Below are 16,070 nucleotides of genomic sequence, written 5' to 3'. Positions count from 1 at the left end.
CCACATCTTATCTTTTTTTAATGCAAGCGTAAACCTGCTGATAATTGCGTAACATTTTTATAACACAAGCTGCTCAGCAGAGGTAAGATCTAAAATTTATATTTGAAAAGAGGAAGAAGTAAAGGCTAGATATAACATTTTGCCCAACATTTTCATCAGTTTTTATTAAACCTCTGAATGGATATCTATAACTCCTTTCACTGAACACTCTTATTACTCACTTTATATTACTGTCCCTAAGCAGACAGCTCCTTCAAAAGTATAATGCTAACAATACGGTGCCTACTCCTTAGTTATTCTAAATAGCTAATTTTGGCTAATAGAAAATGGATTTTAAATTACAAAACATTTCCAAATTCAGGAAAAAATATCCATATAGAAAATTAGGAAAGTAATATAAAAGGCGGCTCTGTACCCACCACTACATGTAAACAGATGTCAACAGTTTGCTACATTAAAACTCTTTTCTAAGAAGAAAAAAAAAAAAAAAGAAAATGGAATGAACATGCTGGAGTTGTTGTCCTTGGCTGGGATAACTGAAAGAGGATGGGGAAGCAAGGCATTCCCTTTTCCCTTCTCTAGTTATGATATCATTAATTATCAACAAAACTCAGGCCTGAATCCTGGCTCTTACAAAGGCTAATGTCAATAATTTTTCATCTGTCTCACCTAATTAATTTCTTATCAGTTTCAATGTTTTTCGATATTCTGATTTTTATTTCAATAACTTACTTATTCTTCATAAAGCTAAAGTTTTTATCCACTTTAAAATCTACCATTCAATATATTATCTTCACAGAAATATTGACTTATCTAATTAGTATATTCTCAATTTGTATAAAAAGCAATTTATGTCTATTTTCTCTGTATGCATTATTTAGTGTATTGTGCAAAATATGTGTTCCCTATATTTTTTAATTAATTTGTATTAAAGGAACTGAATCTATTTTCTATCTTCTCCGAGTACGTAGTACACTATAAAATATATTTTCTCAGCATATTAAAAGTGCTTTTTCTGTCACCTAAAAGTTCTATCCACAGGTGGCATGGCCCATTCCAACATTCTAACTCTTTCTGAAAGGTAATGGATTACAGGAAACATTTTTTTTTTTTCTATTTGCTACAGTTTGAATGTGTCACCAAAAAAACATCTTTTGGAAACTTAATTCCCAATGCAACAGTGCAGGGGAGTAGGGCCTAATGAAAGCTGATTAGGCCATGAGGGCAAAATGAAATTAATTAATGCCGTTTTTGCATTAGTGGGTTCATTAAAACAAAGGGAATTTGTTTTCTTTTTACTCTCTCTCTCTTTCTCTTTAGCCCTCTCTTTGTCCATCTACCATGGGATGATGTGCCAAGAAGTTCTTTACCAGATGTGGCCCCACTACCTTGGACTTTCCATCCACCAGAACCATGAGCTAATATATTTTTGTTCATTATAAATTACCCAGTCTGTGGTATTCTGTTATAACTGCACAAAATGGTCTCAAATGGAAACATTGGAATAATATCACAGAATAATCAGAGAAAATGCATAGACAATGAAAGCAAATCAACTTGACAAAACTGAAGTCTTAGTGATAGAGGAGTATTTTTGAATATAAGCTTAAGCTTAATTTTATATATCAACACCAGTATACAAAAATATTCAACTTATATTTTTGTGTGTCAGAGCTAATACTTTTTTTCTACATTTACTGAAACAGTTTGCGTTTTAATCTTGTAGGAAGAGAGAATCATTTTAAAAAAATACAATCATATCAAAAGCAGGAAAAAAAATAGAGAAGAAATCTTAACAAAGAAACCTAAACCTAATGAGTGGAATAGAGTCCATAGTCATGTAAATATAAAATGTTAAAATCCAATAAATATTAGGTGAAATAATTGGTGAGATGTTCCCCATCTCACTCACTGGCGATTAGAGCTCAAATTACATGAGAAGTGCAGCTACTTTCTATGAGTCTTATTTACAGACTATGGAAATGCTTGAAATTGAATTTGTATTACAAGAGGTGTAAAAGTTCACACTTTTCTAATGTAAAGCAGCAAGGTATAGCTTCAATAAAAAACTCACAACTTTTTTTTTTTAAAGCAAAATGAAAAGCCTTTTACATTAATAATATCCTACTCCCTCACAGGTATTACGGTTTCATAAAGTGTGGGAAAATGTCATCTCATTTAATTGAATTTGAAATTTTCTCTATTATACATATACAAGCCAGGGTATTTACATGCCAGACACATATGCAGAGAGAATACAGTGGTGTATGAAAAGCTAATATTATTGAATAAAAAGTAATAACGTGTACAGAGTAGCAGCATAATATATTTTCTCCTAGACATTACTTACAGGAGCACCTTTCTCTCCAGCCGGACCAGGAGGACCCTGAGGTCCCGGGCGCCCTGGTAAACCAATTGGGCCAGCTGTACCTGCTGATCCACGTTCTCCTGGTGAGCCCTAGTACACAAGAAAAGAAGTATTTTGTTATTAAAGAAAGTAATACTGGCTTAAGAATCACTTATTTAACAATAGCTTCTTACAGTCTAGTAAATTATGTTAAAGTAACATTTAGAGTTTAGATAATTTTAAGATCCCAAAGAGAAACAGTTGTATCCACTATTTGAGAGACTAATTTACAGCCCCAATATTAAGCATAGATGTTGATGTTAGAAAATATTGATGAGATGAAAAAATCCTTCAAAATTAGATGTATTTAATATTTATTTAATGTTATCTGTTTCCATTTAAGTGTTCATAATTGTGTACAATGCTTTATAAAAAATATATCTAATAACCTCCTACACAAATTTCTCCCTGTATTATAATGAACTGGCAGAATATAATCCCTAGACTAGTGTTTTTTGAAGTTATTTCTAGGCTTTTTTTCAAATGTGCTGAACCAAGTTTTCAAAATAAAAAAAATGGTTTCAGAAATTCTTTGCATTAGAATACACACAAAATTTTTTACAAAATAACATTTGATAATCACTATCCTAAAGTGTGGACGTTTTCCCATAGATAAGCCATTAAATTCAACTTAGAGTTCTATAGGACCACTGGGTCTTATGAACACTGATGAGATCATTTGAATCTGATTAGGTTTTTAAATTTTTTTAACTGAGTTTCAAAAAAAGATGTAATGCTTTTAACTAGTTTGCTTTTTTAAAAAAACCTCATATATATAGATTTTTGAAAATAATCACATGGATACTGCCTTTATAGTAATTATCTGTACCAACAATTTAAGGAAACATTATTAAAACAAGAATAAAAGAAATGCAAACATACATACTAAGTATTGTAAAGCTCAAGTATAATCTATTTCTACTTCCAATTTTAGTTAATAAAAGATAACAAAAAATTGTCTTTGGATTCTCAGAGGGGTGATTAAATTACAATTTATCTTTTTATTTTATGTTTAAACTAAATGTAAAATATTAGAAAATATAATTGTTAGTATTTTTCTCAATAATTAACATACTTAGATAATAACATCATCATTTCAAAACTCAGAAAGAAAATTATTTATAAAAGCTGGAAAAGATATTACTTTATGTTTTCTACTATTATACTTACCATATATTAGAAATCATTTTATTATACAAATTTGCATTATTGACTTTGTTCTAATTTGTATTTTTATTAACCAAGAAACTAATTACATGTGATAAAAATGGTAATTATACCAACAACTTGTATTAACATAATGCTTTACAATTTACAAATCAGTTTAACTTTCATCTTATTTTATTCTCATAACAATTCCAGGTAGTTTATAGAGCTGTTGTAGCATCTGTTTTAAAAATGAAGAATCTCTGGCTCAAAGAAGTTAACTGTCCTTCCTGTAATCATATAACTAGTTAAGAGAACCCTGAGCTTGGACTCTACTCTGATTTCTTGACAAAACCACCCATTGGTTCTTTCTAATGAGGACATCAATGTTTGTAATTATTGGGTATCTTAAACTTAGGTGATAGAAATAATTTGGAGAGACATTCTCAAAAATATAGTTAAGGAAATTGTGAAATTTGAGCTTGATATAAACAAAAGTGGCATTTTTGAGCTGTGAGTAAGTAGATATTCAAAAACTAATCTAGGGAATATTCTTATATTGCATAATAAATGAGTTGTATGTAAACTCTATTTTTACCAATGAAGTATTCCAAGTACTAAAGAGGAGGCTACAGTTATAAGAGAAAATTGCAGTTAGTACTTTTTAGATAATAAACATATACTCTTTTGTCAACGTGTTTTTTTAATTTAATAATATTAAAATATTTTATGAATAAAATAGTCAACCACAAGTTGTATTACTGTTAACCAGGTAACAGACTCCTGTTGAATGATTCTAGAAGTCAGTGCAGAAGAAAAAATAATAGAATCTTCCTACTGTTGCACATTCAAAATGAGCAACCCTAAGAGTAAAAAGAACACAAATATTTGCCTCTAATTCTTTGAGAGGGAGGTCAGGAAGGAAGAAAAAAGTATAGGAGGTGGATAAGAAGAAGAGCAAGAGGAACAAGGTCTTTGCATTGAGAGGAATGCAAAGGTGTCCCATGAATTACTAAAAAGAGAGGGAAGAAAAAAGTCAGTAATAAAAGTGCTCCTTTTTTGGTAACAGAAACACATCAACAGAAGACAATACATGATGCAACTAGGGTTATTCTATTCAAGTTAAAATTAATACCACTAAAGATAAAGCTCCACTAATCTGAAAAACTGATTTATTGAGGATCAATGTACATATAAGGTTACTATATTACAATTTTGTTTAGTATTTCACTTCTAACCCTCACAAAATGATTGCTACCCATTAGTTTTATCAAATCTAGAATAAGCATTCAATTTAACTCCTGCAGTATTTTATTTGTAATTGGCTATACAAAAAGAGGTGCGATTTTAATTTGTCAGGCCATAAAATTTTTCTCTCTTTAATCCTGTTTAAATCCTAACTGTCTAAAGAATACCTTAGGAAGATATCACACTAGGCTACGGTGAAGTTGATGGGTACTAGACTAGAATGAAAAAAGGGGAGAATCAACAAAAGTTTGAAATCCATTTTAAGAGAATTAACTGACTTGCAATTATTATACCTACTAATTAACAATTATTGTGCTAAGTGCTTTGCATATGCAATATAATTTTATTGCTGTAGGACTTGTACATTTTTAAGTTAAAAACCATAGACTCAAGGTCTGTGTGCCCTAATTCACTACCAAGTTTTTTCCTACAATACTTAGCAGTTTATAAACGGTGAAAACAAAATTTCCTTGACTCATTGTACCCATAAAACTCATGGGTACAATGAATTGTGCTAAATTTTAATAAATGGAAGTAATATAGCCACTTCTACCAGAACAAGCTCATATTGGTTGAACATTCTGTAAAACAAACAAAGAAAAAACTTAAAGGAATTGATGAAAATGCTTATCTCTTTTATCCAAATAGTCATTCTCCATCATTCATTTAGTTCATTTGACCTTTGCTACACAATTCATTAGAATGTCTGCTCTTGGCCGGACAATGTGTCTCATGCCTGTAATCTCAGCACTTTGGGAGGGCAAGGTGGGCAGATTGCTTGAGGCCAGGAGTTCAAGACCTGGACAACATGGTGAAACCACCCTCTCTAATAAAAATACAAAAATTATCCGGGTGTAGTGGCATGCACCTGTAGTCAGCTATGCAGGACGGAGGGTTACCTGAGCCCAGGGAGGTCAAGGTTGCACTGAGCTGTGATCATACTGCTGCACTCCAGCCTAGGTGACAGAGCAGGACTGTGTCTCGAAAGAAAAAAAAATTCTCTGCTCTTTGTCATATTGTTTTTAAGTTCATTTGAAATTTTCAACAACAAAGAACTGTTTTCAGTTTTGGTAATTTTTCAACACATTTCACTGGAGACAACATGGTACTTTTTCACCAGGCTTCACTCCTTATTTCAGAGTTCACCTATGCTGAACTCTTAAATAGTGTGGGTTAATGCATCTTTTTGAGAATATATTTATCCTCAGTCATCCTAGAAAATATTCAACTCACATTCTTAGAATTTTTTTTTACTTTATATCTTAGCATTCTACTTTGAACATTATTTTCTCCTAAAATACTACATCTCTCACTGTCTGTCTAACACAATATGTCCATTTTCACTTCTGAGTATTTGGTCACACTTATCTTCTGACATGGAAAGTCTTTGGTATTTTCCTATACTACTACAATTCCAGCCTTTTTTTTTTTTTTTTTTTTTGACCCAGGTCAATAACCATCTGATACAGTTAGGCTTTGTGTCCCCACCCAAATCTCATCTTGCTTTATAACCCCCATAACCCTCATAATCCCCACCTGTCAAGGGAGAGATTAGGTGAAGACAATGGAATCATGGGGTCAGTTTCCCCCTTGCTGTTCTCCTGACAATGAGTGAGTGCTTATGAGATCTGATGGTTTATAAGGGGCTCTTACCCCTTTGCTCGGCACTTCTTCCTGCTTACTTGTGAAGAAGGTGCCTTGCTTCCCCTTTGCCTTCCACCATGATTGTAAGTTTCCGGAGGCTTCCCCAGCCATGCTGAACTGTGAGTCAATTAAACCTCTTTCCTTTATAAATTACCTAGTCTCGGGCAGTTCTTTATAGCAGTTTGAAAATGGACTGATATACTATCTTACCAAAAAATTATATTTTCCTGAGAATTAGAAGCATGAGATCCTTCAAAGTATTTCTTATACACTCTCTTATAGAACCTAGGTTCTCTACCATTATTTTTGGAGTGAATTAATGCAGCACTTGGCACTACATTCTGAGTAGTAAATGTCTCCATGTCTCAATTCATTAACAAAGAATAATATATTGACTGTATGCATTAAATAACTATAATGCATTTGTATTTTTATTATGTATGCAAACATGTTGAACATGTTAAAAATTTAGGCGTCAGGCCAGGCATGGTGGCTCATGCCTGTAATCCCAGCACTTTGGGAGGCCAAGGCGGGCAGATCACGAGGTGAGGAGATCGAGACCATCCTGGCTAACATGGTGAAACCCCGTCTCTACTAAATACAAAAAATTAGCCGGGCATGGTAGCATCTCTACTAAACATACAAAAAATTAGCCGGGTGTGGTGGCAGGTGGTAGGTGGTAGTCCCAGCTACTCAGGAGGCTGACACAGGAGAATAGCGTGAACCCGGGAGGCGGAGCTTGCAGTGAGCCAATATCGCGCCACTGCACTCCAGAGCCTGGGCAACGGAGCCAGACTCCGTCTTAAAAAAATAATAAAATAATAAATAAAATAAAATAAAATAAAATAAAAATTAGGCTTCAAATATACACACAGGTATTCAAGAGAAATTTTTCAAATTTGCAGGAAAATTGCAATAGAATGTATATTTTCCCTGTAAGAAATGGTTTCAAAATGAAAGAAAATAAATATTACCTTAACTGGATGCATTATGATTGACATGTTATATGAAAATAAGCCATGGCTTTTACTTATGAAAATAATGCTTATTAAATTTATATTGAAGTATGTTTATTATTTAAAATTAATTGAAATATTTTAATAATTATTTTAATGTATATCAAGAAGAGACAGAATGCTGATTTGACTATGGCAATGTGTGTAGTTTGTAGATACTGTATACTTTTTTTTTTTTTTTTGAGATGGAGTCTTGCTCTGTCACCAGGCTGGAGTGAAGTGGTGCGATCTTGGCTCACTGCAACCTCCACCTCCTAGGTTCAAATGATTCTCCTGCCTTAGCCTTAGCCTTCTGAGTAGCAGAGACTACAGGCACCTGCCACCACGTCCAGGTAATTTTTGTCTTTTTAGTAGAGACAGGGTTTCACCATGTTGGCCAGGATGGTCTCGATCTCTTGACCTCATGATCCGCCTGTCTCGGCCTCCCAAAGTGCTGGGATTACAGGGGTGAGCCACCGTGCCCAGCCAGATACTGTATACTATTTTTTATTTAAAAGCTTCACTGTTTTAATTCCTCCCTTGGAGCATTCATAAGATTAAATTTCAGATTGTCATCTTGCTTGTGGAAGCTGCATTAAAATTAGTGTCGAGAATATATTACTTTTCTGTAGTTAAAATATTGCTCATGATCTTGTCACAGCTCATAAACTTTGAAATAACAGATGAAAACAAGAGGAGACTTTTGGAATGTATATCCATGCCCTAAAGTACAACTGCAATTTCTTTTTCTATTAGTTACTTCAAACACTCTCAAAGCCTAGATGTTTGTAATAACAGCATGCTCTGCTATAATTTTATTTTGTATATCTATAAATGAAAAGTGAAAATCTCTGATGGTACCTACCCATCAAGCAAATAACATAGCAAACTTGCAAATCTTATTTAAATATTCTCATGCCAACTTTGAAAGAATAAGCCTATGAATCCTTTAATCTCAACAGAATCACTGGAGAAGTTCTATTTTTTAAGCAAAAATTTAAGCCCAATATGAAAAGAAGGTCCCATTTACACATTCAACTGAAAACTCCATATTCAACACTAATGAGAATCTATTCTCTTGGGACACTTGACTGTGAATATGAAATGTATTATGGCAGGAAGCAGCCCTTGAGAAACTCACATTGTGTATATACTTTTTTTGTTTGCATAAAGAGTAGGCATATATAGTGAGACATTTTTGTATTGCTGTACAGCTGGCTAAAGAACAAGGGACTTTATAATTGTCAGATAAATAAACTATTATATCTAAACTGATTGTCTTTAAGCATAGGTAAAATAGATAATGATCAACTTCACAAAGGTAGAGGTTTTTGATTTTTCTTTTTTTTTTCTTTTTTCAATGATCTCCAGCAGTTTGAGAAGTTACTGGCACATAGTATGCCATAAATAAGTGTGTCAATTAAGTGTATGATCTTTCCCTGTCTAGCACTGGAACCACTAGCTTTCTGATCTGGAGCAAACTCTCTATGGGTCACTTTTGTTGCCATAGATGGAGAGAAATAGTTTGTCACCAGGTTTTTGTGATGTTTACTATGATACATCTAAAGTTATTTGAACAATGCCTGTCATAATGGAGACAGAAATAGTTTGTCATCAGGTTTTTGTCATGTTTAATATGATATAACTAAAGTTCTTTGAACAATGCCTGTCAAAAAGTATAAATGTAATAGATGTTAGAGAACTGTACATGAACAGTTATATATTCCAAAAACAGATATAAAATCTCAAATAATTGTAGAAGTAAAATTTTACAGAAAAGTAAACAAAGATCCAGAAAATTATATGGTATATTTAATACATTAATAAATTAATATCAAAACAACAGGTATAAAATACCCTTTTAAAAGAAGGGTAGGGCTTTTTCCACATAATATGGTATTGTTAATCCTAACTTTAACTATCTGTATACTTGTCTCTCTGCAAGAAGGATAGATATTTTACACATTGAAAATGCTTAGCTAGAAAGAACTCAAAGGAGGGACTAAAAATTATAGCAATATTATTTTCTTAATATGTGATTTAAATGACAATAAAAATATGTTTCCCAAAGGCAATAATATCTGTTTAATTTCATGAATTACAATGACCATAATATCGTAAGTATTCTGTTATTTCGGTACTAAATATTAACAACTATGGAACACATGCCATTTTTCTCTTCTTTTGAACTGAAAAGTGAACATTTACATGCTTTTAAAAAGGAAGAATTTACATTTCTCTACTTAGTTACCTTTCTTTACTTGTGTATTAGCTTTATCCCCTTCTGCAGCCCTTCCCCTAAATCCTGCTGCACCGTCATCTAAAACTTACAATGATAATGAAACAAGAAGCAATAGCATTGGTCTATATTCCTGGAGCAATGGGAATAGAAAGTATTTTCCTAATCCCTCACACAGATGAGAACACCAAAATAAATATTTTATCAGTTACTTTCACTAGATGTTTCATATTCTGAGTAGCATTTGTAAAGTAAATGAAAGTGATAGACAAATTACCTCATCAGCATTCAGTTAAGATGCAGCCCACTAGAGAGAAAAATAGAAGCATAAACACATAAAGCACTTACGAACCAGAGCTATACAACTAGAAGGCAAAAGCATGTCTGCTCTGTCTTTTTAAGAAGTTGACCTTCAGCCAGGCACCTTGGCTCACGCCTGTAATCCCAACACTTTGGGAGGCTGAAGCGGGTGGATCACCTGAGGTCAGAAGCCCGAGACCAGCCTGGCCAACATACTGACACCCCGTTTCTACTAAAAATACAAAAAATTATCTGGGTTGGTGGCAGGTGCCTGCAATCCCAGCTACTTGGGAGGCTGAGACAGGAGAATCACTTGAACCTAGGAGGCGGAGGTTGCATTGAGCTGAGATTGCATCACTGCATTCCAGCCTGGGCGACAAGAGCGAAACTCCTTCTTGAAAAAAAAAAAAAAAAAAAAAAAGAAGTTGACCTTCACGTCAAAACTATGAAGTACTTTCACTGTCTACATGACATACATTTTAGATTACATGAACTAAAAATTCAGATGAACTATCAAGCATTATCAGAATTTAAAGCATAAACTCTGATGATCAAAGTCAAATCAAATACCTCAGATTTTGATCACTGGTCCCCATCACTATTGCTACATTTATCTCATCGCTAGTTGGATGTAATCATAGTCCACTAAGGTCTACCTGGGTCACAATGGAGAAAATGGGCTTTATCTTAAAATGTATAGAGTCTGACTTGGCATGTCAGTACATGACATCCTTTTAAACCTTGGTTATTCCCTCGCTTGAAGAATAAGTAAAAGCCAAGGAAAAGAAGGTTCTCAGAAATAGGATGAAGAAAAAAAAATACGAGAAATAGGAATTATGATAGGAAGAGAATGTGAACTCGTAAAGAAGCAATGAAAAGAAGAAGAAATAATAAATAAAGAGGAAAATAAAGTCAGAACCATGGGGGGATGGTCACATAGGAGGAGTAACAGGAAAAGAGCAAAGACTGCTATACCGCACAATTTGGAAATATTGCACATATATCCTGTACCAGCTATCTGGCTCCTCTCATATACTTTCTGCATATTAACTCCCACAACTCCTGGTGATAAAATATACATGTGACTGTAAAGATAGAAGGTTTTTACTAAACATACTACTATATTTGTTTTAATCTCATTTTTAGATAAATAACTGTTGTTAATGAGATTGTTCTCTACCATAAAGAATATCTGGAGGAGAGATTATTTAGGGAAAATATCTTTTCCCTAAATATTATCTTCCTTGATTTTGTTTTATAAAAATATATGCAGTAGGTGAAAGCTGAGAATTTGTTGCATGATATATTAACATATATGTGTTTACATACATAGAAAACATTTACCCAGTTTATGTTCATCACGCAGAAAAATGCTGCACTGCCTTTCTCTTTTGATGTTCAGTCTCTTGCTACTTTCTATCTTGTGTGTGCATGAAGACAACCATTTAGTGACTACATCCCCTGAGATCAGAAGACATGCCCTGGATTTGATTGGCATCTGTTACCAGTTCTTGGATACAACATCATGTATACAGGGAATACTTGTTTTTCCTAGACTTTAAAATCCCAACGTCACAGCACCGTATTGGTATAATTTTGTCATAAGTGGTAGCACGACAGAACAGTCCTCAGTATACAATAACTCCCAGGACCAAAACCTTTAGATAACCCTAACCTTGAAATACTAGTTCTTTACTAAGAGGACAAAAAGTGATGAGCAGTTCAAGACTAAATTTAGCACACAAAAAGGCTGCTTTTCATAGATAAAACTGGTTTTTATTTACAGCTTCAATTCAAACATAATTTCCTTAGGCAAAAAGCATTGTTCTCACCTTTGTGTTTTCTGTTCTTTTAGCATATTCTTATTATTTACTATGTTATTTTATCTGCTCTTTATCTGTCCTCCTCAGTAAACCATAAGCTCTTTGCAGGAAAGTCCATTTTATGAATCAATATAACTTTAGTTTAATAGATTGTCTGATATTTTCAGGTATTTATTTCTTTATGGTACTTTCACAGAAAAAGACTTATAGCAGCTTAAATAGTAGGCATAAAATATTAGACACTATAAATTTTAAAATAGGTAAGCAAGGAAAACAGGTAAGCAAATAACTTTTTATTGAAGTAAAATGGAGCCAGTAGTATTAGTAAACTAAAATGCATACCAAGACCAAGGATTTTTCTAACTGTAGGTTATGATCCATGAGTAGGTTATGAGATAAATTTCATAAGTCTTGCCCAGTATTTAAAAATATTAACTATAACAAAATGTAATAGACAATATTAAAGTATATCATAGGTACTTTTTATAGTAAGTTGTGTTCAAAAAGTTTTTAAAATAGTTATCAAACATTATCTTCTCTACCGTCTCTATTTTGACTCCATTATTTCTGTAAGCCAAAGCAAAAAGAATTCTAAGCTTCGTAATTCAAATTGACTTAAAAAAAACAAGCCAGTTAGGTGTTCGAGAAATAACAAAAAAAAAATTTTAAATATTCTATAAGAAGCATACTTGAAAAAAAGAAATTGCAAATATTTTTAAAGCTATGGTTAGCAAGAGATTTCTTCCAAGGATATTCATAAAGATGACCCTGTATAAAGCAATATCCCATATCTTCAAACAGATCTTTTTAGTTTATTTGCTTTACAAATAAAATTTCTCTAAATATAAGTCAATGACATACACCTAGACCTACCCGAGTACAGTACATCCACTTCTATGGAGTGTCATAATAACAACCTATGCTTCAAACTAAATGGATTATAAATAAAGACAATAGATACTAAATATACTTATAAATGAATAGATAGAACACTTGAATGGATACATTAGAATTAAATACTATATTTGTTCTTTTTGCAGATTAGAGTCATATAGTAAGGATACAGTGCATAAGCTACATAATTGGGACACATACAAACTTTGCAAATATCACTGTGAGCAATAAGGTTAGCTGATTAACCTTCAGGTCAAGATGACTTGAAAATGAATTTATGTCAAGTGCTATCATGGATTTTTGCCCAGATAATTTGGGCAAGCTCTATACTTCTTCAAGCCTCAGATCTTTTGTCTTTAAAAATGGAATGATAAACTAGAAAAAAAAATCTACCATTCCAAGTTGCAAGAATAAGAATAACAGATATAAAATACCTAGCACAAGAGTTGAAAGAATAAACACTCAATATTACTTCATTTCCCTTTTCTATTTCCTTTAGACTTCACATTCTCTTCCTCAGAACTCATCACTTTGCTTTTTCCTTAATACAAATAACCGCTGAATACTCATCACTCTGTTTCTGTGAATTGCCGTCTTGCACTTACCATTACTTGGTCAATATCCTAAAGGTAAAGTTAACATAAGTTTGATATAAACTCAGACATATGCATTATAAAACCAATTTTTAGAAGATGTTCTTATGCCTTTATTCCTTATGACTCAGAATTTTATCATTTCTCACCAACTGATCAAATACTTCCCTTTAATATTTTGCCATCACCTTTTCTATTAACATTGCAAAGCAGAACTTGTTACCTTTTAAAGAAATCCCTACTCCTGATTCTTTTTTTTTCAATATTAATTGCAAGGGAACCTCATAGTAAGTTTTGAACCTCAAAAAATAAGAATTGACATTAATTAATTTTCTAGATAAGTTATACTTCACATCTATAAAACCATCCAGTTTTTGTTTTATCTGTCATTTGGAATAAAAAAATTCAAAATCAAATTTTATGTGATGTAATCACTTTAAATGGAGTAAACTAAGGCTGGCTCAGGACTTGTTATGAACTGAATAATCATCATGCACCGCTTCACTAGATTCTGCAGCAATTAAAACAATAGTATTAGGAACTAATAAATATATATGGTGTCTTCCTTTTAGTGAATCCTTTTCCAACAACTTTAGGGAATAATTTTAATTGGTTGATGTTTGCATATTTGATTTGTGAATATAAGAATGGGTATTAATTTCAAATAAACACAGTGAGCATCTATCAAGCATATCTATTAGCAAAGTATAAAATCGTTTGTAATTTTTTGTGACTGCCAAGAGGTTTTAAAAGTTTTTGTGTGTGAATATTTCTGGTTTTTGTTTGTTGTTTCTCTTGATGAGGTAAAATTGTTCTAGGCATGGAAGGCATCACCAAACTGTCATTCTCTCAAGGACATAAGCTTGAGGTCATTGTTCAGTTTTCATTTGTCCTCACTGCCCACATCAAATCTTAGTCATAAATCCCACTACCTCGCCCCTCCGTGTTTGCTACATCGGCACTGTCCTTGGATTCCACATTGCCCAAGTCATCGGCTCACTCCGATGTTGACATTGGTTGCTGGACTTTTGTGATCTATTCTCTCCTATCTCTGTTATATATTAAACGTTAATGACAGATTTGTTTTCTTAAAACTTCAATTTGTTTACTCCACTTGCTCTGTACATTTCAAATATTCAGATGACTACATCTTGCAATTTCAAAGCTTCAGTAACTATATTACATGTTATATTAGTGATTCAGTTTTTTATTATGTAAAATAGCAGAGTGCTTGGATGCTAGCAAGAATTCAACAAATGTTAGTCCATCTCCCAAATTTTGTCCCACTTGGGCAAAAACAGATACTAATTAAACATCACATCTCTTTCCTAATATTTTCTTGCTCTTCAATGATTTTGTAATCTTCCGCACTCTGTGAAGCCAAGTTCAAGGGTCACCTTTTCCACATGGCCCTTCCCCTTATTTATATACTCTTTCTACCTCCCTCATAGAATTAACATTTATTGTTTGTATGTCGTTAGGCATTTAATCACCAACCAACTTACAGTGCTATTTAGTCTTTGGTGTATTTCTTTTCAAAATTGTTTATCCTGTTTTATCTCAAAGAATATCTACTGTGATGTTCAGTTGCATATAACAAAGTAAGTAATAATTGTCAAATACACAATTGAAGCCAAACAAATAAAAGTACATTTAATGTTATTCTACATGTAACTATACATTTTTCAGTTAACATTTTGAAAATTGTATCCCCTGGACATAGTATGCAGCCTACAAATACACTGGTTTCAACTGTTCCCAACCCCTGAGACAGCTTCAGTGCTTGGTTCCTAAAAAATAACTTAAAACAATTTAATCCTTGCAGTCACAACTCAGATGATTAGTTCAGTGTACATTGTTCTTAAAACATCATTTATTCCTATAAGATATCTTCAGAATCTGAAGGTCTGGTTAAATGGATTGCATTTTACTGAAATTTTAGAAGATTCTATACCCAAATAAGAACTTTTGTCTTATTAAGTTGTTGTTCCTGCTAATGCTACTGTCACTAACTTTTGAGGATATTAGAAAATGTTCATAATTTTATGAACTCCAGTGCAAGTCTAATACAGTTATCAAAATATATTTTCTTTAAAAAATATCTTTACCACACTTCCATAATTATCTCAATGTTTGTGATATGATGTGAGTGAAGTAAAGAGTAAGTATCATGTGAATCAATCTGAAAAATGATACACTTGTTGTACTCCCAATATTAAGTAATGCTATATAAACTTTATTCCAATATTATATATTCATAATAATTCAAATGGGTAGGTGTGAGATGATTACTGTGCTTCAGGCACCGTATTGTGAGTAACCAAAATAATACAGGAAACTCACAGCCTAATGCGAGAGACAGCCAACTATATTCCAATGTAATTTCTAAAAATGGAGATATAATAAAGGGCACTGGGTGTGTGTTTGTGGGGGGAGTTTTTACAAATACATGAAATGGAAGCAAATTATCCAAAGATGACTTTATAGAGATTTAACATTTAAGAGTTATCTTTATGGGTGAGTAGGATCTTTGTCAAGTAGAGAAAGAAAAACTGGAGTTTCCTGGAGGAAGGGGAAATGTATACAGTATACTCTTTTCAAAATAGAAAAGGTCATGGTTTTAAGAAGCAAGACAACATTCAATGCATTAAGTTGGGTAAAATTAAAAGGGAGGCACGAAGGGAAAAAAAAAAAGGACTATAGCAATTGGGGTTGAACTATGAAGATGACTTGCTGGCTAGGATAAGGAGCTTGGTTTCCAAAGGCAGTGTAGAACTATAG

The 16,070-nt window shown here is 32.9% G+C and overlaps 1 protein-coding gene across 2 annotated transcripts in view; it reads right to left on the bottom strand.

Moving 5' to 3' along the window:
* The window catches only part of COL11A1 (collagen type XI alpha 1 chain), a 243,202-nt gene that overhangs the window by 64,402 nt on the left and 162,730 nt on the right, over positions 1-16,070 (bottom strand). For both annotated transcript variants that reach the window (XM_054450666.2, XM_054450675.2), the window contains exon 42: positions 2,351-2,458. In XM_054450666.2, coding sequence (XP_054306641.1) covers positions 2,351-2,458 — 108 coding nt within the window. The remainder of the gene's footprint in view (positions 1-2,350; positions 2,459-16,070) is intronic.

Source organism: Pongo pygmaeus, chromosome 1 (assembly GCF_028885625.2).
Source record: "Pongo pygmaeus isolate AG05252 chromosome 1, NHGRI_mPonPyg2-v2.0_pri, whole genome shotgun sequence".
NCBI lineage: Eukaryota > Metazoa > Chordata > Mammalia > Primates > Hominidae > Pongo > Pongo pygmaeus.
This window is presented reverse-complemented; position numbering and strand designations above follow the sequence as displayed.